The 25863-nt window shown below is 53.4% G+C and overlaps 8 protein-coding genes across 8 annotated transcripts; 6 read left to right on the top strand and 2 right to left on the bottom strand.

Moving 5' to 3' along the window:
- Positions 1-177: 177 nt before the first annotated feature.
- P168DRAFT_275695 (uncharacterized protein) lies at positions 178-2283 on the top strand (the record flags this gene model as incomplete). Its single annotated transcript, XM_024835510.1, has 5 exons — positions 178-267; positions 319-561; positions 611-1339; positions 1462-1655; positions 1761-2283. The coding sequence occupies 5 exons, from the start codon at positions 178-180 to the stop codon at positions 2275-2277; spliced, it is 1773 nt and encodes a 590-aa protein (XP_024689049.1). The 3' UTR covers positions 2278-2283.
- Positions 2284-2817: 534 nt separating this feature from the next.
- Positions 2818-4910, top strand: P168DRAFT_293367 (uncharacterized protein). Its single transcript, XM_024837797.1, has one exon. The coding sequence runs from the start codon at positions 2875-2877 to the stop codon at positions 4801-4803; it is 1929 nt and encodes a 642-aa protein (XP_024689048.1). The 5' UTR covers positions 2818-2874; the 3' UTR covers positions 4804-4910.
- Positions 4911-5026: 116 nt separating this feature from the next.
- Positions 5027-10299, bottom strand: P168DRAFT_330284 (uncharacterized protein; the record flags this gene model as incomplete). The annotated part of the gene is made up of 4 exons (XM_024841568.1): positions 5027-8502; positions 8551-8705; positions 8755-10149; positions 10215-10299. The coding sequence occupies 4 exons, from the start codon at positions 10297-10299 to the stop codon at positions 5089-5091; spliced, it is 5049 nt and encodes a 1682-aa protein (XP_024689047.1). The 3' UTR covers positions 5027-5088.
- A 1623-nt stretch (positions 10300-11922) lies between these two features.
- On the top strand, positions 11923-14035 carry P168DRAFT_336222 (putative MFS peptide transporter; the record flags this gene model as incomplete). The annotated part of the gene is made up of 5 exons (XM_024841725.1): positions 11923-11926; positions 11973-12230; positions 12278-12413; positions 12467-13113; positions 13167-14035. 5 exons carry the CDS (start codon positions 11923-11925, stop codon positions 13850-13852), a joined length of 1731 nt encoding a protein of 576 aa, XP_024689046.1. The 3' UTR covers positions 13853-14035.
- A 188-nt stretch (positions 14036-14223) lies between these two features.
- P168DRAFT_243723 (glycoside hydrolase 5 family protein) lies at positions 14224-15512 on the bottom strand (the record flags this gene model as incomplete). The annotated part of the gene is made up of 3 exons (XM_024833881.1): positions 14224-14558; positions 14636-14764; positions 14828-15512. The coding sequence occupies 3 exons, from the start codon at positions 15510-15512 to the stop codon at positions 14224-14226; spliced, it is 1149 nt and encodes a 382-aa protein (XP_024689045.1).
- A 1554-nt stretch (positions 15513-17066) lies between these two features.
- On the top strand, positions 17067-18879 carry P168DRAFT_313297 (MAP kinase SakA). The gene is made up of 9 exons (XM_024839651.1): positions 17067-17309; positions 17360-17407; positions 17469-17598; positions 17651-17694; positions 17752-17851; positions 17906-18256; positions 18308-18383; positions 18442-18625; positions 18686-18879. Exons 1-9 carry the CDS (start codon positions 17164-17166, stop codon positions 18726-18728), a joined length of 1122 nt encoding a protein of 373 aa, XP_024689044.1. The 5' UTR covers positions 17067-17163; the 3' UTR covers positions 18729-18879.
- Positions 18880-19732: 853 nt separating this feature from the next.
- P168DRAFT_243684 (uncharacterized protein) lies at positions 19733-20902 on the top strand (the record flags this gene model as incomplete). Its single annotated transcript, XM_024833877.1, has 1 exon — positions 19733-20902. One exon carries the CDS (start codon positions 19733-19735, stop codon positions 20900-20902), a length of 1170 nt encoding a protein of 389 aa, XP_024689043.1.
- Positions 20903-23206: 2304 nt separating this feature from the next.
- On the top strand, positions 23207-25063 carry P168DRAFT_336200 (arginine deiminase type-3; the record flags this gene model as incomplete). The annotated part of the gene is made up of 3 exons (XM_024841724.1): positions 23207-23240; positions 23289-24958; positions 24998-25063. 3 exons carry the CDS (start codon positions 23207-23209, stop codon positions 25061-25063), a joined length of 1770 nt encoding a protein of 589 aa, XP_024689042.1.
- Positions 25064-25863: the final 800 nt, after the last annotated feature.

Below are 25863 nucleotides of genomic sequence, written 5' to 3'. Positions count from 1 at the left end.
AGTATCCTGGCCTCTTAGCCCCCACATAACAGTCTATATGAGTTGAAGCCCTTACAGACCGCTCGTTCCCGACATTTATCGCTGCTGAGGTTTGTCCAAAAACACTCGGGCGATTTGAGTCACAGCCTGGTCAGCTAGCCCAGACGTAGCTATCTTGGCGCTTCTGGATTGACCACAATGGCTTCTTCTCCTTCGCCGACTCCATCCCACCACTGTGGTAAGGTATCCATTCCGATGTCGATTGATTCTGATATCACTGGAAATGGAGTACGTGGTTGAAGCCAAATGATCGATGTTATTGGCTAATTCAAGGTCCAGGTCGTTGCAAACTACGTCGTGTCTGCCGGCTTTGCGGTCCTGCTCATTATCGTGTACTTCCTCGTGGTGTATGATCCATTGCAAGATCCTTTCAGAGAGGAACATCAACATACTCCACCGTCGGTATTTCGTCCGAATCCGGTAGACGTGGCCTTCCTGCGGCTTGTGAGGCTTATAACTAAACGCATCTTCCGTTGGCGTGGTCGCCGTATCAGCGCAAGGATCGAGAGGATTTTTACCAAGGTAGTGTGCTTCGATAGTTCATTTCATCGAATATTCTAATATCATTCAGTGCATCCTATCAATGAGTGATCTCCAGATCCTGACCGGGCTGTCGATTCTAATCAGCGGATTTGTTCAACTTTCCAAAGGCCTATCAGCGTATCACTGGATGGTCATCGTCGACCTGGCATGGTTTTCGAGTCTCACTCATTTGGCCTGCTTGACCCTTCTTCGAAACTTTCTATACCATCGTCCGGTCCAGCGAGCTGCACGGCTTTTTCTCATGGGCGTCCTGGCCATACTTCTGGTCGTGGGTCTCTCATTTACGGGTAGTTACACATGGCTCTCATTCTATGACGAACCCCCCCTGTCGGATCCTGTAGTCTATTCGAATTCTCCAGACTATACCCGTGTCATGGCCCTTGCCTACCCCGCCCTCTGTCAGTTGACCTCAAATCCTGCAGACCATCCAGGTCATAACTTATCCGGGGAATACAACTTATCCTGGGAATACTCCTCAATGCTGTTTTCAATCATCTTGATTGTTTTGGGCTTTCTGGGCAGGATTTTCAAGTTGTATAAGTTCCTTTCCGTCGACATCTGCGCTCGACCTCGCTTGCTGGCCAGTGTTCAAATGCGACGCTGCCTACGATGTGTTTTCTCTAGCTGCTGCTTAAACAAGCCCTCTGGCAGTCTTAGGCGCACCATCCTCTATCGTCCCCTGTTGACGATATCTTTAGTGGTAGAGATTGGCGTGGACTGGTGGTCTTCACTACTGCTAGAAGTAAGTCATTCAAACGTGCGCCCACATCATCATCTGACATCCGGCAGGTGGGATATTTGGCTTTCGGGTTTGTGTGGGGGCTGTTTCGTCTCTCCACCGTACTCGAGATATCAACTGCCATCTACAAACTCCAGAAGATGTGGAATTACTTGCCTATCCTGAGCGACGAGAGAAAGGAGGACGACTGGGGGTTCGGGCAGGTCATTGCAGTCCTTTTGCTAATGGCGCCGCTGGTCACAATCCTCAATCATCTCGGACATGGTATACGTCTTTTGGACATCCCTTGTCTCCGGCAGGCTAAGCAATTTGCTAATATTGCAAACCACAGACCGTACGTCTTCCCCCAACGGCGAGATGGATAATGGGGATAACGCTCGTCCGATCTTGTCCCTGATATCCAGCTACCTCCGCTACACGAACTTCTGTCCATCCGCAGGATTATCAAGGATCCTGACGACCCTGACAATGACTGGACTGGGCGTATATCAACAATCAGTCTTGCAAATGTTTATATTGTCATCCTGAGCATCGTCATATTTGGTTCCACGGCAGGGAGTAGTGTAAGAGGAGTCGATCCAGACATTCCTTTTGCTGGAGCACCGATGCTTTTAAGCAATCTTTACAACATCTTGCAACCTATATTTATGGGTTTCACGGGCCTCTTCGGTGTCGTCCTATTCTCGTTGACCATCGAGGCGGATCTGCCGAAGAAATTTTCCCGCGTTCGTCAGGTCCTACGTTGTAGCATTATCGTTGTCTTCACTTGCAGTGCCCTCTTGATTTGGTTTGCTTGGGGTGTACCTAAAAACACGTCTCAGCTGAGAATCTGGTCAGTGTTTTGGTTTCCATCTTGGGTGATCTTGCTTTCTGCTGCTTCTTTTTACATCATTTTTGCGATCACTTATCGAGTTTGGGGATCAGGACGTCCTATCTCGGCGGACGAGACCACATAACTCGGCTTTTTGGTTGCTCTTCTGGTGTATAGTTGCAGTCCCATCGATACCTACTGGCCCACGAACTTGGTTGACTATGGCTGTTTTGCGTTTGCCATTGTTGACATGACGGGCTAGTTGACGTAAATGAAATATTCATCACTGGGGAGATATTGCTGGCTACTCCTGCCGTTCTGCCTTTGGAGAGTTTCAATGTTTCAAAGTGTGACCTAGAGTCCGGGCTATTGGGGAAATGACATATATATAAATTGATGTGTATTAACGACCTTCGGCGCTCCTTTCATCCACAGTCTATGAAACACCTTAGTGTGAGACGCAATAAGCTCCCACAAAATGTCAGACTTGATCTACGTACCTATATACAACTACATGAAGAAAAGATGGGCAATACGTGATGGCTCAAAATAGCAACATCACGGATTGAACATGGTGGTCCATTCCCTATCAGGCTTAGTGCGAGGTGGGTACCATGCCTCAGGCCCCACATGCACCTGTCCATGATTCATGACTGATTTGGATAGCTTCAGTCCACCCCAACTGCGGACGGGATGGGGTTATAGCTTGGCTGCACTGCACCCACTGCCTCACAATGCCACCATGAATGCTGCCAATCCTCAAGTGAGGCGCAAACCGGTCCCCAGTCAGGTCAATCGGTCTCCTGTCCGAGGCGTCACCGCCGCCTCTCCGTCCCCTAAGCAGCAACCGACATCTTCCCCCTATCCTCCACCCTATCCGGATCATGATCCTCCCCCGTACGAAGCTACCAACCTGGCAGTGCCGCAGCAGAAATTGCGGCCGTCTCGATCAGCGCAGAATTTCCGATCGCCTTCCCCCCATCCCAACAGCGTATACCCCCCCGTGCAGCGAGCTGCCACCGACTTCCGACCCGCCTCATCCTCCTCCCACCGACCTCTAGCCCCCGACCCCAATCACGGTCCGCTAGCGGATGGCTCGCCCCTACAGGCCGTGCAGAAGGCGTACGCTGAAGCGCGACATTTCCTCGGCGGGCTGATTGCCCGTCCGACCGAGTCAACCCGACATGTGACGATACTGCGCCATTCGAGCGGAATTGTCTTTTATCGCGGCCCGACAACGTCCGTCACCATCTCCATATTCTCGGACGCGTTGCTCCCACCGGAACGAACACTATGGTTGCAGAACAAGGGCTGGACGGGGAAAGCCGGTATGAAAGCGAAGGCGCTGTTCCATCTGACCGATGACTGGCTGGAGGTGACGCCCGCTCTGGCCGTCACGGCGGAGCAGGTGGCCCCAGGGGACGAGCGCGCCTGGCAGCGCGACGTCGCCAAATTTCGCAAAAAAGCCAGCGGTCGGCAGAAGACGCACCTCTGGCGCCAGACAGTCGTGGCGCGCGTTCCCATCGAGGCCGGTGACGGATATTTCAGCCTGGTGCTGTGCCACGGGCCCGGGAAGAAGAAGACCATGTGCACCAGCCCGGTCTTCCGTATCCTATCCACCAGCATCAATCCCAGCTCGGTGCGCGGCGCCAGTCTGAGCACCATGCCGCTGGAGATGGGCGCGCTCGTCTTGGGGATGTACGCGCAGTCTGCGGCACAGACAGTGCTCGCCCCCGTCACTTCGGCGGTGCAGACGCGTCTCCAACCATACCAGCCGGGGATGCTGACGCAGACGGCGGCCAAGGAGGCCTACTCCCTGAGCCATGTCGGCGACCATGTGTCGACCCTCCTTTCGGGCTACGAGGGGCAGCAACGTGCGGCGCAGTCCCGGGGCCAGGGACAAGGACCGGAGCTGGCTCCACCGTCATTGGACGACGGCCCCCAGCCGCCGTTCCCGGTCGATTTCAAATGTCGGGCGGCGTGGGACCTGCCCCCAGTCTGGACCCCCGACGCGGCGTCCGAGCCGCCCCGGTGCATCATCCAGAAAGCGCCCGATCATATCTGCGACCGCTTTCTTGGGTTCTTTGTCGTGTGGGTACGCTTCGAGAAAAGGGGGAGAAGTCCTGTCCCGTGGTCCGCTGGTCCTGCTACCCCTGGCAGCGAGGACACAACCCCCGTCTGGCACCCCGGCGTGCTTTCGATCCGACAGTTCGATCCCCGTACGCAACCCCGCGTCCAGCTCTCCCAGACAATGAAGAAAACGGTACACCTCCGCTTCCTCGACGAAATCCCTCTGCCACCCGTCCAGGACCTCCCCGCCATGTCGCTGACCCTGTCCGTCCGCATCATGGCCTTCCTCCGTGCGGACCTCCCGCCGCCAACGGGACGCACACCAGCAGAGCTCTACGCGGCGCGGGAAGCAGCCTCCGAGGCCGCGATGCTAGCGGAGGCGTGCGACGCCGACTCGGCGCTGGGGATCCTGGCTCATCCGGCGTGGGCCGTTGTCGATCGCGATGAGCAGGCCTCGTGGATCGACCGCACGAGGCAGGGGCTTGACACCGCGCGGCATGTCGGACAACGCGCGATCGAGAATGTGCCCTTGCATTGGGTGGGGGTGCGTGCCCCTACGGTGGATATGTCGCACGGTGGGGGGTTCTACGTTCCGAGGTAGATGTATGATACGGTGGTTCATGGACGAGTGTATAGTATGGGTATATATTGTATTGACTGGAAGGGGATCTCGAAGTGTACATTAGGTATATAATAATGATAATCAATATCATCAACGATGCAGGAAGCATACGAGAACAAGCCTGGTCACCTGACCACAAGCCAGTGTTCGGTCTTCTCTCCATATTCCATCACCAAATGCTCAACCACTTCATCATTTTCCTGGAACTTTTCGGAGGTATGATAGGAATGGATCAGCCACGACAAAGTTCATGGAAATGAGACCTTAGTCAACACACACTCCCCAGCCTATCCGGCCCACAGACTCATCCTCATCCTTTCTCCAACCATCCACCAGCGGACGCAGCTCCTGACATAGTCGAACCTCCTCGTCACTCAACCGATTCAACAACCGTTGCGCAAGCTTGACGATCAAACCCCTCTCCAGAGCACCAAGTCGTTGCTGCCCCCGCAAAGCATTCAACAACTCCACGACACGGACAATATCCTCCTCGATGACCTCATCAACCACGCGTTCCAGCGCCGCAAATTCCAATACTAATGCCAGACTGCCCACCCGGCTCGAAATCACCCCCACCACAGTTTCCACAAACTGCGTTAATCGGTCCTCACGCTCCGCATTAGGGATATAGACCGGGGACGGTAGAACCAGAACCTCCAGCTCGAATGGCGTTGGCAATACCGGAGGCTTGTGGTCTGCCATCGCGCGGAGGGAATTAACATAGTCTACGCCTGACCGGAGAGCCTCGTCTGTGACAGTGTACCGCGTTTTACGCGATTCCGTACCGATATTCTCCTTGGTAATCCGGAAAGCGCGAAGCTGCTTCAGGGAAGAGATGAGTGGGTCTAATGTTACACGCATTTTCCCATCTTTGGGAAAGTACTGCGCGGGATACCGCGCGAGCTGGCGCGTCCTACGCGCGAATTCAGAGACCAAGGTCTTCCGTGTGATTCCGTCAGGAACGAGGGGGGTGAGGAGTGCGTCGTCGCGCAGGAGTGGGAACAAGGTGCTTATGGGGTCTGTCTCGTGGAGTCGTGAGACAAACTCTTCCCAGTGCTGCCCGGCGTTTGTCTGTCGGTACTCTGGGTTTGATGTCACCAGAGTGTCGCCAATAGTCGCGTACGCTTGCCAATGGAGGGCGTGAGTGAGCGCCCACTCGTTGTGCTCGGCAGAGAGGTACCGCGCGGGGAGATAGATGGACCATTTGGATAAAATGGAGTCAATGAGGTAGGGGTCGAAGGGCCCAAACGAGGGAATTCCGAGCTCGGCACGAGAGAGACCCAGCGGCGCAAGGAACGCGTCCATCCAGACGTTGTGTGCGTTCTCCGAGGCTGCGACGAAGGGGAACAGGACATGTTGGACATATTTAGCATGAAGAGTCGGCGGAAGCTTGGCCTGTGCCTCAATGAGGACCTGTAATCCCGGACGCTCCTTGACGGAAGATACGTTGGGGAGAGCCGCCGCCCAACTGGATGCATCTTCTGCAGTATCCATCTCACTGGGCTCCTGCGCCATCTCATAAGCGATGTCTTTGATGAAGGTAAACAGACGGTCGAGTCCGACCGGAGAACCGCGCACGCGATCAAAGAGATCCAGGGCGGCCTTCACGATCTGGGTGCGGATGTCGGTATGGTGTGTGGAATGGAACACGTCTCCCAGGATTCGCAAACTCGAGTCGAGCGGGAGGAAGTCCGCCTGGGCGAGGAGCTGCGCCAGCATCTTCACTGTCGTGATCTTTACGTAGTCTGGGGCGTTGGTCTTAGGCGTGAGCCGTGGCGACTCCGGCTTCGCAGGGTCTCTCCGCTGTTGTTCGACCAGTCTTTTGCAAACGAAGGCCGAGAATCGGCCCAGGAAGGCAGCCACGCTCTCCGGACGCAGCCGTCGACACAACGACAGCAGCTTCATGCGCCGGTGGTAGGCTGACTCATTGGGGAACGACTCAATGACGCGCAGGACAGGCGCTACAGCCAGCTCCGGACAGTCGGACAGCACAAACGTCATCTTCAGCGCGAACGTCATCTTCAGCACGACCTTGAAGATCCCGTGCGGCCGCTGTAGCGTCTCTAGCGCGTCTAGCACCTTGTCCATCAGGGCGGACACAAGCTTGCTAGGAACGGCGTACATGGATGCCTGCAACACGTCAATACACCGCGTCATAGCCTTCCCAATATCATCCCACGCAACCTCCAAGAAATCCTCCTTGAGGTACATCGCTGGATACCGCACAGTGTCGGCGTCCGGAAACGGCACCGTGAGAGGGCTGCTCTGCCTGCTCTGGGCATCTGTTGGGGTTTTATTGGCATGCAGGTTGTGCATCACTACCTCCAAGTACAGCAGAGCAGAGAGCATGGTAGCTTCTCGTGCAGAGAGGGTCATCTTGCGCACGATAAAGGATCCTGCCACTGCCCGCTCGAAGCGGAGTTTGGGCCACGCCCAGTGCCTGTTGCTCAGGTGCCATAAGGGGGTGTCATAGTAGGAGATATAATCATCGGAATCCAACTCTCCTTGGAGTTGGTAGTAGAGGAGGTTAGTAGCAAGGCGCCGCTCTTTGAGATTGGAGAGCTCGTCTGCAGCGGGTTGGGCTTCCTCAAGGACGGAGGATGTAGGATCCCAAGCTGTAAGGGCAGTGGGGTTCGTGCTCGGGAGATAGGAGGTTGCCTGGGCAAGGCGAGGAGGGCGGACAAGGTTCACTGTTTCAAAGAGGAACTCGTCTTCGAGCAGGTCGACGAGGTAGTCGCGCAACACGGGGAAATACTTCCCATATTCATCTTTGCGGGACTGATACGTGTCCCAGAGGGCTCGGATGGCCTCTGTCTTAGCCCGCTTGCTGTGGTGCATGTCGATCAGGGCGCGCACGGCCACAGGGATACTATCGACGTGGTCGTCGTCGACGATCTCGTCATGCTGGGGCTGGGGAACGAATACTACACTCGGAGAGGCCTCCAGAACCGTGTTTATGCGACCAGCCATGTACGGTGCCATGTCCGGATGTTTCAGGGCAAAGGCAAACCATGGTCGACCAGGCAGTAGACACTGGAACTGCAGGCCTTGTGGCCATCCCTCATCCAGGTCTGCCACATCGGGGAAAGTCTCAATTCGTTGCGCTCGGTGTAGGTCGTTCCGGTGACGGGCGTACTCGTCGAAAAAGCGCAACACGGCGGGTGGACACTGCGGCGGTAGTTCCAGATGGTGCAGAAAGCCGTCGTCGTCGGTCCAGCTCCCTTTTTCGCTGTAGATCAAACCTTGGTTGGTCGAAGCTTTGTCTTCTTTGTCGGCCGAGGCCTTGTCTTCATCGTCGGTCGACGATCCCTGGCTGTCACCGGAAGTACGCTCCCAGGCAATCAGGACGGGAACAAGGGGCATGAGCAAAGCGTCGACGATGTCGGCCTCGCTGCCTATTCCGGCACGTCGGTACCGGTTGATACCTTGGAGGCGAGTGGCAACCAAGCCCCGCAAAAACGATGGGATGTGGCTGGTGAAGCTGCTGTGATCTACGGGCTCACACAGCGCCAGGAGAATCGTCTCCAGGAGTACGGACAGGACCTTGTGGGCGGACGAGACGGTGGCGCGTAGGGCAGCGATGTCGTTTGGCAGACGCGAGGACGGCATGTCGGCGCAGCTCAGGTAGGCGAAGTTGTTTTCGAGAATGGTCATCGACATGATGTCGGGGAACACGACCTATATCGTCAGCGTTATGGATCAAATAAAATGAGGAACACGACATACCGGATCACGAATAAATCGCCGGGTCCACAACACCGCCTCACGGCAGAGGTCGAGATCATATGTATCGAAGGCAACCTGGACGGCAGCGCGAGAGGCTTCAGACCGATCCGTGACGTTGCGTTGGCGCTCTGCGTGTTTCTTCAGGTTTAGGAATACTGCGACAGTCAGATGCAAGTCTCATACTCTTCACGATTGGAAGCTCACATTCTCTGCCCAATACCAAACTCCCCACTCCCTCCGCTTCCCATTGCGCCTTCAACCGGCACTGCTGCGAATGATCCAGGCCGTTCGCCGTCGGCACGAAGCCCTTACACCCGTGGATGGCCAGCATCCGCTCGAAAATTACTTGGGCATCTGCCGCTGGGAGTATGCGAAGGACGTCATAGTGCCACACGGGGACCATTTGTCGCTCTCGCGGTTGGGGGGGATTGGCCCGGAAGTCAAAGGTGAAGGGCGTTTTCTCATAGATTGGGTCATAGCAGAGACCGTCGGACAGACCAACGAGGTATTCGAGGAAACGCCGACGCGCAGGCCGACTGACGTCCAGTAGCACATCCCGCATTGTGCTGAAAGTGTCGTGCCGCTGTTTTCTCGGTAGCCGACGGTCTGGGTGCCGCCGGAGAAAGTCCGTCAGGGCCTTCTCCAGGTCCAATCGATGCTCGGGACGCGGGTGCGAAGGATGGTCCGGGTGAGCGATGCCCTTCATGAAGAAGGTGATATCTGGGCTAGATTTTCCTGCGGTTACCAGCGACCAGCAACGACGTAGCTCTCGAGCTACTGCACTGTCCAGCGAGCTTTTCAGGAAGATACATGACGGGTACTTGACTATCGATGTGAAAAATGGGACAATCCGATAAAAGGGAACATGGCGCCGTGCGGCGACACAGAACGCTTTACGGATGTAATAGTCTAGGTCTTGGAAATCCCGACGCAGAGAGGGATCCTCAGCATAAACATGGCACAGATCCAGCACGAACGCCATCCCTGGCACCAGGCCCGCTGGTACACTGTCCCGAACAGAGGTGTACGGGATGGGGGAGCGGATGAGGGCAGTCTGACACACTTCCAAAATTGATAGTCGAACATGCCACGGCGCTGGAATCCTCCCGATCGCCATCTGTCGCAGCACGGCGGCATGCAGAGGCGCCAGGCGTTTCAGCAGCGGCCGCACGGCTGGCGTATCCGGCAAGTTGCTTACAACATCCTTGACGAAGGGGCCGGAACACAGCACATATAGCGGAGACCAGGCCACGAACAGCGGCCGGGCGGATCCCTGACTCAATCGCTGCAATAGCGCCTCTACGCAGTCGGTGCGCGTGCCGTCATCTTGGGAAAACCGACATCGCGAGATAGCTTTCGCCAAGGCCCTCACTTCAGACACCGGCGCCGCTTCGAAGATAGACAACAAACCATCCACACCGCCCAGAGCGTCCCAACCAGCGCTCTTCCATTGCGGACCGTGGAACAACCGACTGACAGCTTTGATAGCGGTGTCGCGGATACAAGCCGATGCCTGGTTCTGAAGCGCGGCACGTAGCAGTTGCGGGTTATATCGTAGGGCGAGGGCAGCCAAATTGTGTAGAGGGTTGCTGGGAGGGCCTGGGTGGTAATACGATCGACAAGGAGGTCGTTTATGGCGTCGACGCGATCGGAGGGGTTCTCACCCAGTATGTCGTTGAATTGGGCGTACACATCATGTGCCGATAGTAGGAGAAGCTGGCTTGGCTGCAGAGCGGCGGAGAGCTCCATCGTTTGAGGTGTAAGAATGCCGACTTCGAGTGGTACTGCGTCGGCCAAAATCTTAATCGCGCCACGGATCGTGCGGTCTATTTATTCATCTCCATAGACGACTGCCTTGGCCAAAGGATCGGATCAGCGAGGCTTAAGGTGGGGGGGGCACTGGCTGTGCGGCCGAGGTGGGGATCACTCCTGTTAGTGTCTGCTAGCGATGACGGTTTGCAAAGCAGCAGCAAATAGAACCTCACCCATAGCCTCTGGATCCACCCGAATGAGCAGATCCCATAGAACAGGCGATACGCAGCGACAAATAACATCCAAAAACGCATTATGCTACTCGACTTATGCCGTCATCAAGGGCTTGTCTGCTTCCTCGAGATCAACAAAACTGTCTCGATGGTGCCTCTAGGGGAGTGAGCCCCATATGGCGGTTCTCCGAATCGTGCTAGGTGAAGTCGAAGTACGCACTTCATTGAGCAGCATTTTGCGTGAGTGACAAGGAGAGCTGAGAGGACATGAGGGGAGAGTGGAGTATCACCACTCCCTCCAGCCCCAGTCATAACCTTGCACAGTTAAAGGCGTACTTAAAGCCGGCTCTATCTGTATGTTGCATCCAGCTGGGTTAAGGTCATTGAAGGTTGGTGAGTAAGGGGAACATGGCATCCCCTGGTTTACTCAACTTATTGGGTTGACCGGAGTTAGGGCTTCACATTTATTCTCATGCACGAACAACTTTGCTGATGGAAATAGAGTCGTGGCATGGAAATAGTTCCATGGCCATCACATTTCCATGATCCGCCTGGTCGCTCGATCAATTGTGCCAGAATAGAATGGAAAATGCACGATGTTATCGACGGGACCGATATATTTCTGACTCCAATGGATGGCACTTCTTTAAGTTGGTCTCCATCAATAATGCTACCTACTAAATCCCCAAACCCTGTCAACACCATAGTCGACGTAATATTACCCCCCGCAGACACAAATCGAAAATCGGGCTCAATCCACAGATGTTCCCTCGCCGTCATGTGCAAACTCGCCCGGATATCCCCCGGAGCCGAATGGTCCCCCTCCTCACCCCATCGCGGGGACGGATGGCGAGCTCGCAGACCAGGGTGCGCAGCTCGGGAGGAGGACGCATGAATGGGGAATCGTCTGTTGTATTCATTGAGTCTCAAATACTAATAGTAGAACCATCTGACCATTATCTACTTGGTTGGGGATACATATTGGTGTCGTTCGACAAAGGAGGCTGTGCAGGATAGATAGCGCTACACCAATCACGTCCCCTCCTCCGATATGAAGCTCACGGTTCGATCGATATTGAATCTAAGTCACCGGCTAGGCCCGAGGTGAGATGTAGTCCGACCGCTGACCACCAGCCAACGAGATCCCTGACATCCTCAATTGCGCCATGCGCGGCGCCGATGAGCTAGGGCTCTTAATTCGGATAAGCACTGGTGAAAGGTGCGAGTTATATCAGGGGTCATGATCCTCCTGCCCCGATTATGTCCAATAAGGCACGACATCGGACACCTTGATTCGCCATGCGTTGGTCCCCGTCGGAATCCGGCTGGTGGAGAGTATAAGAAGCGATGATTTCCTTTCCAACCGATCTACCATGCGACTAGCAATATGGGTATGTGTGCTCGATGAAGGGTTCTATTCCACGCTGACATCCCCAGCACCGATGGATGAAAAGGTCGACGCCATCTCGGCCACGAAGGCCCTCGAGGTGGACTCGGAGAAACATGTCGACAACGGGAACAGCGTCGAGGAACACCCCCCACCAACCGAAGAAGAACTTCAAACCCTACGCAAGGTTGCCGAAACACTCCCTCTCGTCTCGTTTTCACTCTGTCTAGTTGAGTTTGCCGAACGTGCGTCCTACTACGGCGCCAAAACGGTCTTCTCCAACTTCATCCAGTTCCCTCTTCCTAAGGGTATGGCCGCCGAATCCTATTTTTCGTTCGCACTTGACACATTCCAGGTGGAAATGGAGCCGGAGCTCCTCCGCGAGGCACGCAGGAGACGGCGGGTGCCATGGGCATGGGGTTGCAGGCTAGTTCCGGTCTGGTACTGCTGTTCAGCTTCTTGGCCTATGTCTTGCCCATTCTCGGTGGTTGGTGCGTTTTTGCCCTTCCCTTGCTAGTATCAGATAAAGGTGCTAACTTTTCAGGTGGGCGGATGTCTACATCGGCCGCTATAAAGCCATCTGTGTCGGTGTCCTCATCTGCGGCATCGCGCATATCATCCAGGTTGTCGGAGCCATCCCATCAGTCCTGCATCGCGGCCCCTCCAACTCGGCCCCCCCGTTCGTCATTGGGCTGCTTCTTCTTGCCCTGGGTGCCGGAATATTCAAGCCGAACATCGCGCCCACCGTCCTCGACCAGCATCGTCACCAGAAACAATACACCAAGTCCCTCAAGTCCGGCGAGAAGGTCATCGTCGACCCGGAGCTGACCACCACGCGGACCATGCTCATATTCTACGGCTTCGTCAATATCGGTGCCTTCTTCATGATCGCCACCACCTATGCCGAGAAATACGTCGGCTTTTGGCTGGCCTTTCTCCTCGCGGGCATCATCTACTTCCTTCTCCCTGTTTTGCTGGCCCTCGTCTATAAGAAGACCTACAAGATTCCCCCTAAGGGTAGTTCCGACCTCACTCAGGCGACCAAGATCATCTCCTTCGCCCTACGACGCAGTCGCTTTCGAGTGTGGCGCAAGGACTTCTGGGACGGGGCACGACCCAGCCTCCTCGCACCGCAGGGCATCCACGTCGACTGGACCGACAAGCTTGTCGACGAAGTACGCCGAACAATCGGTACCTCTCTCTCTCTCCATTTTCCCGGTGACCTTATTAACACAGACAAACAGCGGTCACCGAAATCTTTTGCTACTACCCCATCTGGTACCTCAACGACGGCGGCATCGGCTCCGTGCTCACCAGCCAAGGCGCCTCCATGGCCACCAACGGCGCCCCCAACGACCTCCTCAACAACTTCAACGCTCTCACCATTATCGTGAGCGTGCCCCTCCTCACCTACATCATCTACCCAGCCTTCCAGCGTTTCAACATCCGCTTCGGCCCCATCACCCGCATCACGTTCGGCTTCGTCCTCGCCATGCTGAGCAGCGTCATCGGCGCCATCACCCAGTGGAAAATCTACGAGACCTCCCCCTGTGGCTACGCCGCCGCGTCCTCCTGCGAATTGGGCGTCAGCCCTCTCAGCATCTGGTGGCAAATTCCGAACACGGTGCTAGCCGCGCTGTCAGAGTGCTTTGCCAATGTGACGGGTTACGAGTTGGCGTATTCGCGCGCGCCGGCCGGCATGAAGGGCTTGGTGATGGCCATATTTCTCTTCATGAATGCTTTGTCGAGTGCCATCGGCGAAATCTTGCTCCCGGCGACTAGAGATCCCTGGTTGATTTGGATCTGGGCGGCCCCTGCTATTGCGCTCGCGCTGCAGACTGTCGTCTTTTGGATGCGCTTTCGGTCGCTCAACCATGAGCAGTTTATTCTGTCGGAGGAGGATTACCAGCCGAGTACGAGAGCGGAATAGTGGTGATAGTGGTAGTAGTGTGTCGGAATATGAAAGGTCACCCACGAAGTGCCAAAGTGTCCAGATATCCTTTGTGGGCGGAGTAGTATTATCTTTGCAACATAGGGCAACATAGGGCACCATAGGGGTAGTAGTAGTGATATTGGCAGTGATGTAAGACGTACAAAGATAACTTATAGAGAGCAGAATATGTCTGGATATCTTTGGTGGCTTAGTGGTATTCTTTCCAAAATGGTGGTGGTAGTAGTCCTAGTAGTTATGGGGTTATTATTATTCCAGCTGTCTAGACAGCAACTGCAGTAACTATGTATACTATGCTAGATAGTCAACCCTCTCACTTCAGACCTCGTCCCTTCAGATAAGCGAGCTATCTACTCATGGCGGATGTGGGGAAAGCGCTTGGCCAACGACTTCGCTCCGATCTCCTTCACATGGTCGGTAACCAGACACTCGTACTCCTCTGAGCCGAAGTACAGCGTGTTCTGATCGTCAGGGGACTGGCCCGACGAGAGCTTGTCACCGAATTGCCAGAAGAGATCGCCCGAGAGGCCCTCCGTCTTCAGCGCAGTCTGCTGCCACGGCTTCTCGATCGTGCACTGGTCCGAGGTCGCGCCGTACTCTTCGAATAGGCACGGCTTGTTCGCGGCCATACAGGCGGCGCCGTGGGCCTTGATCCACAGGTTGCCCCACTCGTTGTCGGTGCCCCCTATGTTAAGATAGTTTATTAGCACGGGATGATGGATGTAGAACAGCGCAGTAGAGATAAATAAGGGAAGGACGTACAGGAATCAGGATACAGGTGGAAGGTGCCAAAGTCGATGGTGTCAATAGCCAGGTTCTTCGCGAAGTCGGAGCCCTCGTCGAAGCCGAAGGGGTAGGAGCCGTCGGATTGGGTCTTGAGACCGAAGCCCTCTGTTCATTCGTTCATCAGTATGCAATCCATACAATCCAGCGGAAAGATATAGGCTAACTCACCATCACCAATAGCAACCATGTGCTGCGAGTCCAGGCTCTTGATGTACTTGCTGGTTTCGGTGATCCAGCCGGTCAGGACGGAGGTCTCGCACTGCTTGCAGCGGGGCTCATTGGCGAGCTCCCACGCGAAGATTCCGCTGGAGTTGCTGTAGCGGCTGACGACAGCCTTGATGTACGTCTTGTACGCGGCTTGGGCCTTCTCGTTGCCGTAGAAGTCCTCGCTGGTGCTGCCACCGTAGGCCTTGGCGTAGGCGGCCATTCCGCCGTAGTCGGTCCAGTAGTTGATGAAGGGGATGATCAGCTTGATGCCGTGCTTCTCAGCGGAGGCGACTACGGTGTCAAGACGCTCCAGGCCGTCGGCGCCCGTGTTGATCTTGGAGGTGCCGTCCGCGTGAAGCTGGAACCAGGCCTCGCCTTCGCCGGGCTTCTCGTTGACGTCGTTGAAGCCCCACACGCGGAGCACCTTGAGCCCGGACTCCTTCAGGTGGTCGAACACCAGGTCGACGTCGGCGGGATCCTGCTGGAATCCGAGCCAGTAGGCGTTCGAGCCAGCGAAGTAGTCCGTTGCGCCGTTAAGGGAGAACTTGACGCCGTCCGTGGAGGGCGCGCCACCAGTGGCGCGTCGGTGGTGGGAGGGACCCCGCGGCAGCGCAGAAGCCAGCTGCGCGGTCGCCAGGGCCGTCATAAAAGGAGCGAATTTCATGTTGGTGTTTTTTGCCTTTTCTTTTGGTGTGTTAATGAATGTGGGTTGGTTTGTTCTGGATGGTAGATCAGGGTGGACGATGGGTTTATATATGTCCTCTCTTCGTATTTGATGATTGTGTAGCGGCCCGCCTTCCGCTCTCAGGAAACATCCATAGCGGGAATATGGCACAGGCGTGAAACACTATCGCATGTGGTACACTGCTTGATACAGACAGTGGAGATAGACGGAGCTTCAGATCTGGAACGGACGTCGATCGGCTGGGTGGTGTCGGTTAGGAGACAGGCGCGATATCCGTGCTGGATGAGGAATGGTCCAATATAGCGTGGGTCGTCGGCGTTTCACGTCGCCAACCCTGAATGGTGGATCATTTCTGTCCACCGAACCCCTCAATTCTGCAGCTTCGAGTGACACAGTCTGAGGACCATAATCGTGATGATCATAATACCAATCTGGACCTGTTGCAGTATAGGTGGGCAGTTGTCCGCCTTGCATCCGTGACACGAAAGGACTAGCCTGACAATAGGAGAGCGCTACAGCCAACGTTAATCAGTCCCACCGGCCTGAACAATCTGGGGTCAAGCCTCGATCTAACTGGAACTGGCAGAAACAACTCCTGACAGCTCGTTGTGGTGGTTGGCGCCAAGAGATCCGAGTCCCATGGGGAATGTCGAGCTCTGTCGACAGCAATCAAGGATGTGTGGGGTGGTGATCGACAGGAACAGACGGAGGTCCAGATCTGGAACGGAGGAGTCAGTTGACCCCCTCGTGTCATTGTATGCAATTATTTCATGTGTCTGTGATGTAGTCAGTGGCGTGTGATCAAGGCGACATCAGTCAACACAAGACAGCGGAAGGGTCCGTATAGACGAAGTCCACATCGATAGAATCGATGGCGGAATCCCTACCCATGAGACAGGCACGGGTGAGGGTTGGGCACGATCATGTCGCTCGTCAATTTGACATTCATCGCGGCCCCTCAGCCTGGTGCATCTACAGAGGATCGCGATGTCGAAACCCATCATACCATTAACAGTACCTCTGAATCAAGTCATGTCAAACCCACCATACCCACCGCCCGTCACCAGATAATGGGAACCTTTTCCGGTCACTGTGCCTATTAAAATGCGATTGACCGCCCCTACTATTACGGGAGACCCAGTCATGAGCGGTTATCAGCCACTGTACCAAGTACCGAATTGCTATATGGTGGGGCTTGATGTGACTGATATCCGACAACTGTCAAAATAGGTGTTGGGTGGCGGTCGGACTAAAGTACACTCGAACCAGTATTCATGTACCCTCGTATAACAGTACTCCACCGCTGTACCCAGAAGCTCCAGCGATCGCATGGCTGTTCGCAGCTCTGGGTGACTCAAAGCGGTGTTCCTGGTCGGTCGGATGGTGAAAACCGGACGATAGTGGCAACATGGGCTCACAAGGCACTCTAAATGTGAAATTCCAGTCCAACCCAGTTTCCAGACTGCAGAACCTGATCGTTCCAGGTTTTTGACGCAAGATTGATTCGTTGGAGCCGTCGGAGGCGACAAGAAACAGGATATCGGGCTTAGGTAATCCACGCGCCCAGAGCGGCCAATCAGGTGGATCGTCGCCAGAGCAGTTACATCATGCTATGCAAACTCGACAACTGGCCATCGCGGGGGACATAAGAAGCTATGATTTGGGACACATGTTGGGCGTGCGACACTTTGTAGAGATGATGATGCAGCAGTTTGTACAATCAGACGTTTCGGGGTCGACCTTTGAAACCCCCAGCAGGTGAGCAAACCCATATCGGAACGATAGATCCGGCCAACTGAACTAGTTAGGTACACGGACCTGTGTGTGGTGGACTCTAGAGTCCGAGATAATACATGGTATGTCAGGCGTAGCCTCCGTCCCAAGCTGGGCGCATATAAGCTAACACTGGACTGGCAGCACCGCATTTGATCGCCTCTGTCGGCAGCCCGTGACGGTCAAAAGGATAAACAGACCGTTTGATCGGATTGAGGCAGTACGGTATGCGTATCAGCAAGTTCGGCTAGCGGGGGAACTGCAACACGACAACGTGGGTAGACCTTTGGAGTTGCCCACCGAGTCGGGGTGCTGACGGACTACAGCTTGTTTTTCTCCAAGACATCTATATATCCCCAACCGAGGACATGTAGGATATGACCCAACGCGGAACATATTTCCATTCAGGGTGTGCTAACAACACTAGTTATCTCATCACCGAGCTCCATGGGATACCGCTGGGCGGGCTCCTCAAAGACGGGCCGTTGGACCCTGCACTGGTGCAGTTCCTGATGTATCAGATTCTAGTAGGTACCAGGAATGACAGGCAGCTCTACAGAATGTGTGACTGACCGGTGTAGCGTGGACTCAAATACATCCACTCCGCAGGCGTCGTCCATGGAGACCTTACACCGAGTAAACTCTTCGTGGACCGCAATTGTGATCTGAAGCTCAGTGACTTTCACATCGATCGAGAAACAGACCCTAACGGCACGGACCACACAAGTCTACACTATGAAGCACCTGAAATTATGCTGGCATGGTCGCTATATGACATGGGGGTGGACATCTTCAGCGCGGGGTGTATATTCGCCGAAATGATGCTAGGGAAGCCATTGTTCCCAAGCAAAGATCATGCCCAGCAACTGGGTTTTGCCACCGGTCTACTAGGCCCTCCGCCTCAATGGATGGTCCAAAACAGCAGCATAGCAGTAGGTGAGATGACGACTGTGAAAAAGACCTCCAGCTAATATTAAGTTTAGAAGATCAACTCGCGGTCCTGGTCCGGCTACCAACCTCGCCGCATTTCAAGTATATTCGCACAGCAAGATCCAGAAGGTATGGCGCTCTCCATCCTCACCTCATCATACGAGACATCACTGACAGCACTGCACAGCTGTCGACTTGCTAGACAGCATGCTTATGTACGATCCTCGCGAGCGCATCACCGCCGACAATGCCATCACCCACCCCTATCTCGAGCGGTATCACGACGCGAGCGATGAGCCTGTCGCTGTCCAAAAGTTCGACTGGACTTTCAAGGATGCACAGATCCCAGGAGCAACATGGAAGTGGATGATGTATGCCACATTATTACCTTCCCCCACTCCCACTAGTAACGTCTCTAACATATAACTAAGCTACTCGGAAGCAACAAGATACCATACTGAGCAATCGCTTTGATTCACCGCAGTTTTACATGACCGAAGCGTTAACTACTTTATGTCGGCGTTATGTTTGGGCGGTTTTGGCGGGTGGAATCAAGCTTCACTCTGGAAATTAATATGTATATACCCTTTAATATAAGTGCAGTGAACGTATCAAATGAAGGCGCTGGCAACACCACCCATCAGAGAATATCTCGACGAGGCTAGAGTCCAGGTCTCTACACGATAGCGCCCTAGCACATGACACAGTAACAGCCGTGGCAAATCATTCCACGCCGCTCATCCACAGCTCCACTGTTGCCCCAGGGGTAAGGGTCTTCTGCCCGGAATTGGGCCACCGTGTAGAGCGGCCGTGACGGACGTGAAAGTGTCTGTCCCGTTTATCACTAGGCAACTCACGTACACTTGAGCAAACCAAACCAGCTTAACATATGTAGATCACATGCCAGTATCCTGGTAGAAACCAGGCAACGTGCTTTTATGTCCATGCCGAAACTCGACATCCCTATTGTGGAAGAAGCTGTGACTGGCAATCACCTAAACAATTCGCAGACCTGCAGCGTTTGCAATGGTCTTCTCACACATTTGAGCTTTGTATCTTGATGTTTCACCCTTGGCAACATCTTTTTATATTGCAGTCATCTTTCTTACCACGGTACCCATCCATTCTTTCCACACCTATCAGAGGTATGTACTCCGTACTCTTTGCCAGATCGGCCTCGCTGTCTGACCCACACGGCCCGGATCCCCAGCCACCTGCCCGCATTAGCCCTAATCTATACGAACAGCACGCACGGGAACTTCATATTCAATCGCCATTCCCGAATCAAGTAAAGATATTCTCAAAACATTGGCGTAGGTCATATACCCCAAATGCAACTTTCTACCAAATATCCCGAAAGAATTCTCTATGTCGTGGTCGAGTGACCCCCATCAGAACACTGATAGTACTAACTTCAGCCACTCTCCTAACGTTCGAGTCGCCGCTGTGACCGCATACTCGGAACCAGCAACATCACTATGCCGCTGCAGTTCCCCGAATCCCACAGCGACTGGAAATTCGACCTCGTCGGTCTTCTCGCAATCATTGGAGAGTCGATCGTCTCCGAGGTCGTCCAACCGCTAACCGCCTCGAGAACAGTTTTTCTCCCCCGGCTGCTCCCCGCGCCTCATGCATTAATCCGACCCTCGCGACGGACGGCGCTCCCGTCGCGACCCGTCCTGGGAATTGGTGTCTACTCGAAGCAGGAAATCACCAGTCTGCCCTATTTCCCGGACATGATCCACCAGCTCGACCTGCTCCGGCCCTACGAAATCCAGGAATACAACATCAGCCTCGCAGCCAAGGCCGCCGGCGACCGCCACCAAAAAATCGCGACGGTCAAATTCTTTTCGCCGCTGAAACTCCTCACCCTCTTCAGCTTCCTCTGGACGGTGGGGATCCTCGTCTGGGCGATCCTGTTGGGAGACGGGCCTGCCGTGGTCGCCATTGTCTTAGTCTCGGCGGCCAGTAGCCTCCACAGCGCAGCGTCATTCTGGAAGACTAGTATCACCAGATTGTCTAGGCTAGGCGCACATAGACAGGGTGACATTGTTCTTAGGACCCGTGAGGGCGCCTTCGTCGTCGTCCATTGCACCGAGGAGGTTGCCAGACTCTTATACACCGCGCCGCTAGGCTGCGACTACGTGGCGGGAGGAACGACATTCCAGATCCTCATCTCGGTGGGGACGCTCCTATTAATGGTGGGCATTGTGGTCATGTCAAACTGCAGCTGGACAATGCAGGTGGTACTAGGCGCGTCGTACCTCGCCTTGAACGCACTCTACATGGTCTGTGCCTTGACGCCGGCCGTCAGTCAGTACTGGCATTGGGACTTGTCGTTGTTTGAAATAGTGATGCAGAGGAAGTTTCGTGATTCCTACACTGAGGCACTGTGGGAGGCAATTCGTGCCACACGGGAGACGGACTGGGTAGTTAGGGGGAGGCATCTCCCTAATACTTCCAGCTGGAACAAATGGCTTGACGAAGCGATGGGAAATTACGATAATGATGATTGGGACCCCACTAAGGCTAGAGACCAGTATCTCGGCGAGGAAAGGCGTGAGGCTGGCGAAATCGTGCCCACAAGCGATGACTACGGCAGTTGGCCGACAGCGGATGGACCCAGGAGGAGGCCAACGATCTTGTAGAATTGACAGACAAAACTCTAGGCTAGTATTGTTATTAACTAGTAGATTGAGTGCCTAGCACATTCCATTCAAAGACTGTCCATTGTAGTCTCGTCTTGTCCTTCCATTTGTAAATGTAATTTCCAATCCACAGCGGTATGACCAGATTAACCAACTTATAATCAACACTCTCAGGTCGCGTCAATATTTACTACGGGAAAGTAAACGCAACGATTGACTTCAAATTAACGCTATGGGTAGCCGAGATATGAACACTAATCATAACAGAGATCTGAAGTCATTCCCAACAAGATAAATCACGAATCCACTGCACTGTCCTCGTCCTCATCCTCGTCGTCCTCTTCCTCTTCCTCCTGCTCATCGTCCCCCCTACGGTGGCGTCTTTCAATTGCCGCCTTTCCAAGACGACAGGACAAGTTCTTTGCCGCGTCATCGGCCTCTAACTCATCCTCTGGTACGTGACCAAAGGTATTCACGGTGAAGGAGGGTGGCAACTTCAGGCCCGAGGTGTTGCGCGCGAGGGAAGTCAGTGTCGACCGCTCTAAGTAAAAGCATAGAGAAGGTCAAAAGGTCTTCCTCTTCTAAACGGTACTGGTGAAGGCATTATTTCCGGCCCTCTTTGCATTCAAGTTCGTGATTATGAATTAGAAGTACAGGTAGCGTCTGGCCGGCCGGCTTGGGGTTAGAGATACCAGTTTGCGCTCATCAAGTTCCTAGTTCAGGATAATATAGTTAGCTAAGAGGAAGAGCAACAAATATACAACAGATGTGGCTCACATGGTATTTGATAGTCCACAAGTGCCGGTCTTTCTCGGTGAGCTCGGCCATCGGAATCATGGGCATCATCCTCCCCGAAGTAGTATTCGATGTCTGGGCCCGTGAGCGACTCGCTAACTAGATGGGCGGGCTTGACCCGGGCTGGGGGCGATCATCACCGATTAAAGTGGCACCAAGTGCTACCGTACCTCTACAAAGCCCATCATCTAAATCTTGCCTGTTGGTGCTTGGAGAACACCCGCTTCTGATCTCCGGACGCGGCCATCACTCGTGGCACGATGGAGATTGCATAGCTCCGCTCGTAGAAGTCCACGTCAGGCTCTTCCTTTCAATGCCGTTTGCGGGAGATGATTGCCTCATCCATATCCTGCTAAATGATATGCTTGGACTTTTGAAGGACATTGAGGTCATCATTGGTCGAGGGCCTCGACAACATAGTCGAGCTCACCCTGATATTTTTCTTTGTCCAAATTTGTCTTTGTATCATTGAGCCCCTGTCGAGGTTTGTAGAAGCCTCAGTTTTGCTGGAGCTAATCCAACTTTTCAGCCAAGGATTCCGACACTGTCGGGAAAGCGACCGATATCTTAACGACCGCACGATAATACAGATCGGGTACTTTGGTCAAGTTTGATATGACTGATATGCCAACATGATATGTTTGAAGCAAGATGGACCCTTCTAGCCCGGTGCTCTCACAGCTTGGGCTGGGTAAGTGAGGGTATCAAGGACGAATATCTGAACGACATGTATAAAATTGAAAAAGAGTGGGAGAACAGTGAGAGAAAAGCAGCAAAATCATGAGCAAAAAAGAATTCACACAGATGGATCGGAGTGAATGGAATATGCCTGAGTGTATTACAATCTTTATTAGAGGCTGGAACCTGCCACTGTTGCCTTTCTATTACAAAGTATTTTTCTCTTGCCAACCACCCACGAACAAAATTATTAATTCAGGACAGCATCACTCAAAGTTCACCTTACTATATGAAATCCGTGTTACCAATCAGACACATTGAAAGAAAGGCACGATGCTTCAGTGCAAGGCCTTTATGCTCAGACTATTTGCAAGATAAGTACCTCTGGGACAGTGATCAAGCAATCTACCGGGTAGATAGGTTGTAACCAATTATGTTGGGGTGCGAATCATAGACTAAGCTTGTCAGTACCGATTGATATAATATGAGAATGGCAACCCGAGTCTAGTTGACACATCTAACGTTGACCGGAAAGGTGGCTATGCCTGGGATGACTTCCTTGAACTTGTGCCACTCTCTTATGGCTCCGCAGCTGAAGGCTACGGTAGCAGTTACTATTACACCGAAGGCATCATAGACCGGCTCTGGTACGTCACGAAAGACCCAGGATTTCCAAGGTCCACCAGACATAATATCCTGGGGTCTCAGACATGACAACCCAAGAAATTGCCATTTTCTCAATAAGAAATCTTGGAGACGGTCGATTATATATTCCACGGCTAAAAGGGGGCTTGACATGACAAGAGTTTTTCAGCTGAGCCGTTACAAACCATGGGCATTAATCATAGATTCCTGCAACTGCTAGGTATTTGACCATAGTGTGAATCTATGGAACTTGCTGACGGGTAGACAGTTGCTGGTCCTCTTCTCTACAGCCTGGGACTTGCGCTGCAAGCCGATATTCGGGCGGACAGCAACCGGGATGGCTACGTCGACCTCCATGGTGAAAGTGACCTTTTGCATAAACTTGAGTGGAACACTGAAGGTGCCCTCTTCATGCCAAATATAAAAGATTCTTGTCATTATTGCTATTTGTGGTATATGGCTGGGCTGTTTTCGAGATTTGAAGATTTTGTCGCCTGCAACGATGCCTCCGCTGATCAGCTATGGGATACACGGTACTTGACTCCTTTAGCCACATCTCCGGTCGAGAACATAAGCCACGATGCTTGGGGAACAGTTGAGGTCCACGAGGAAATTGCGAGGAAGAACGTTCGGATATTCCAGGACGATCAGACGTTGATCACCAATGACCATCGATTTTCTAGTGCGGAGCTTAGAAAAGGACTGAATCTAGGAATCGATGCCCGTGACACACGAAGGCCCGGGGGATGGGACGGGCGAGTCGAAGTCCACTTCAACATTCAGGATGGAAACGAACATTCAGATGATTTCGTTCGCCTCCGCGTTGCACCCCTCCTTCTCTCCCATTCTCTTCAACCGGTCAAATTCCTTGAACTGGTCGACCTGCCGGAAACCACACCACCAAACATCCCCCAGATGTTACAGAAATCTTTCAATGATCAGTTTGAATCTATCCTGAACAGCTCCAATTCCAAGACCATGCCGGAGATCAGGCATATGCGTACCCGGGATCAGGATCAGTGGTACCGGGATTTTGCGAGCTACGCATATATCAGTAAACCAGGACCGAACGGTGGTTCGACTGTTTTACCAATTGTTTTGCGCTCTTCCCAGGAGTCTAGGGAGGGGGGCAAAGTTGCAATTGAAAGTACCCGTTCCTTCAAAGGTGCCGGCGCGATCTATAGTCCCGGCGGTACTAGGGATGAAATCAACTCGATGGGCAACGTGATGACCATACCTCCCTATCGAATTGGCAGCAAGCATTTCCCGGCAGGCCGCGTCATTGTCGGATCTCATGGCTCCCAGAATCCCCATATTCTCGGATATCTGCGGGCACAGGAGCTTCAGGACCCTCTCATACTGGACTCGGATTGGCTGGCCATAGGCCACCTGGATGAGTTTCTCCAGTTTGTACCCGTGCGTGAAGGGAAGAGTCTATATGGCTGGGCGCTCTTAATTGCCGACCCCAACGCTGGCCTAGACATTCTGACGAAAGCATGTAACGACGGTCATGGGAGCGCCTTGGTTTTTTCACGGGGAAACGAGAGCGAGCAGTGGATGCGCGATGGCCCCGTTCCAGGGTACTCTATTGACGAGCTCTTGGGACATCCAAACTTCACCCAGAGCAACCGGGATTTTGCGAAGCGCATAGAGAAGGTGCAGCTCCGCTTGATGAAGGAGACCGGTCTCCGTGAAACCGACATCTACAAGCTTCCCATGCTATTCCAAACGGGTATCTGTTGGAAAGCAGACCGAGGTGTATCGCCAGAGCGCAACTGCAGCACAAGCCATGCTACGTCACTGCATCCGGCGGTGGTAAATGGTGTGCCCCTGGACCAATCGCATTTCGTGGCGCCCCATCCATGGGGTCCTGTCGTGGAAGGGGTGGACATCCTGGAGAAATCAATTAATGACACGTTCAGGGATATTGGAATGAATGTGAGCTATATTGATGACTGGTTTTCTCACCATACACAGGGCGGCCAGGTGTATTCCGGGACTAATAGCTTTCACAACGCAACTCAACCATGGTGGGGGACGTAGGACACTGGATAGTGAAAGAATGTCCTCTGCAGCTAGGGGGCGACAGATGGATGCAATGGGGTTACATCGAGTCGCACGTCGATTTATGAAGATACTGACGTTATAATCCCTATTCGTTCTCTGTGTGTGCGCGTTTGTGTCTTTTATCCTCTATTTCGCTCCTGTTTATTCTCTAGCCACGCTAGATTTACCCAGACTATTGGCACAGGTGGTAGACTCTTATGTAGAACAAAAGAGGTTATAATTTTATCCTTTATATCGCTCTAAAGAAGATCATCAATTCGATCTTCGGCCTGCTACCCGTTATGATAACTCTCCCATAAATGAATTCCTTGTGGCGTACTATGACTGTGAGGCTTTGCAGCATGGAAGCCATATCAGTATGCGTGTGTAAAGATCTTACGCGATGCGCCGAAAGCGGTGGGTTGCATTCCCATAACAGGACGCAAGTGACATACTTTGGCGGCGTGCGAAAGGATCGCAAATATATAAGACTGTAAATCACTTCCTTCTCCGGGCTTGGCAGGTCCCTTAGAGAAATACAAGCATTAGCCCTTCTTGTAGTTCAACCAGTACTAGGCCTGGAATTCTTGATAAACTGCGGTTATATACCGTATACATTATAAACCCTTATTTAAATTGCATCATAATAGCGAATATATCAATCTGTAAAGGACAGTGGCCTAAAGGGATAAAAATCCCTATACGAAAGGGGCATTCTCCGAGCATCCTCTCGTATGCAGTGGCCGAATGCATCATTAACCCATTTGTCACAACAGCGACAGAATCTCTATCTATTC

Source organism: Aspergillus campestris (genome assembly GCF_002847485.1).
Source record: "Aspergillus campestris IBT 28561 chromosome Unknown P168scaffold_14, whole genome shotgun sequence".
NCBI classification, from domain to species: Eukaryota; Fungi; Ascomycota; class Eurotiomycetes; order Eurotiales; family Aspergillaceae; genus Aspergillus; species Aspergillus campestris.
This window is presented reverse-complemented; position numbering and strand designations above follow the sequence as displayed.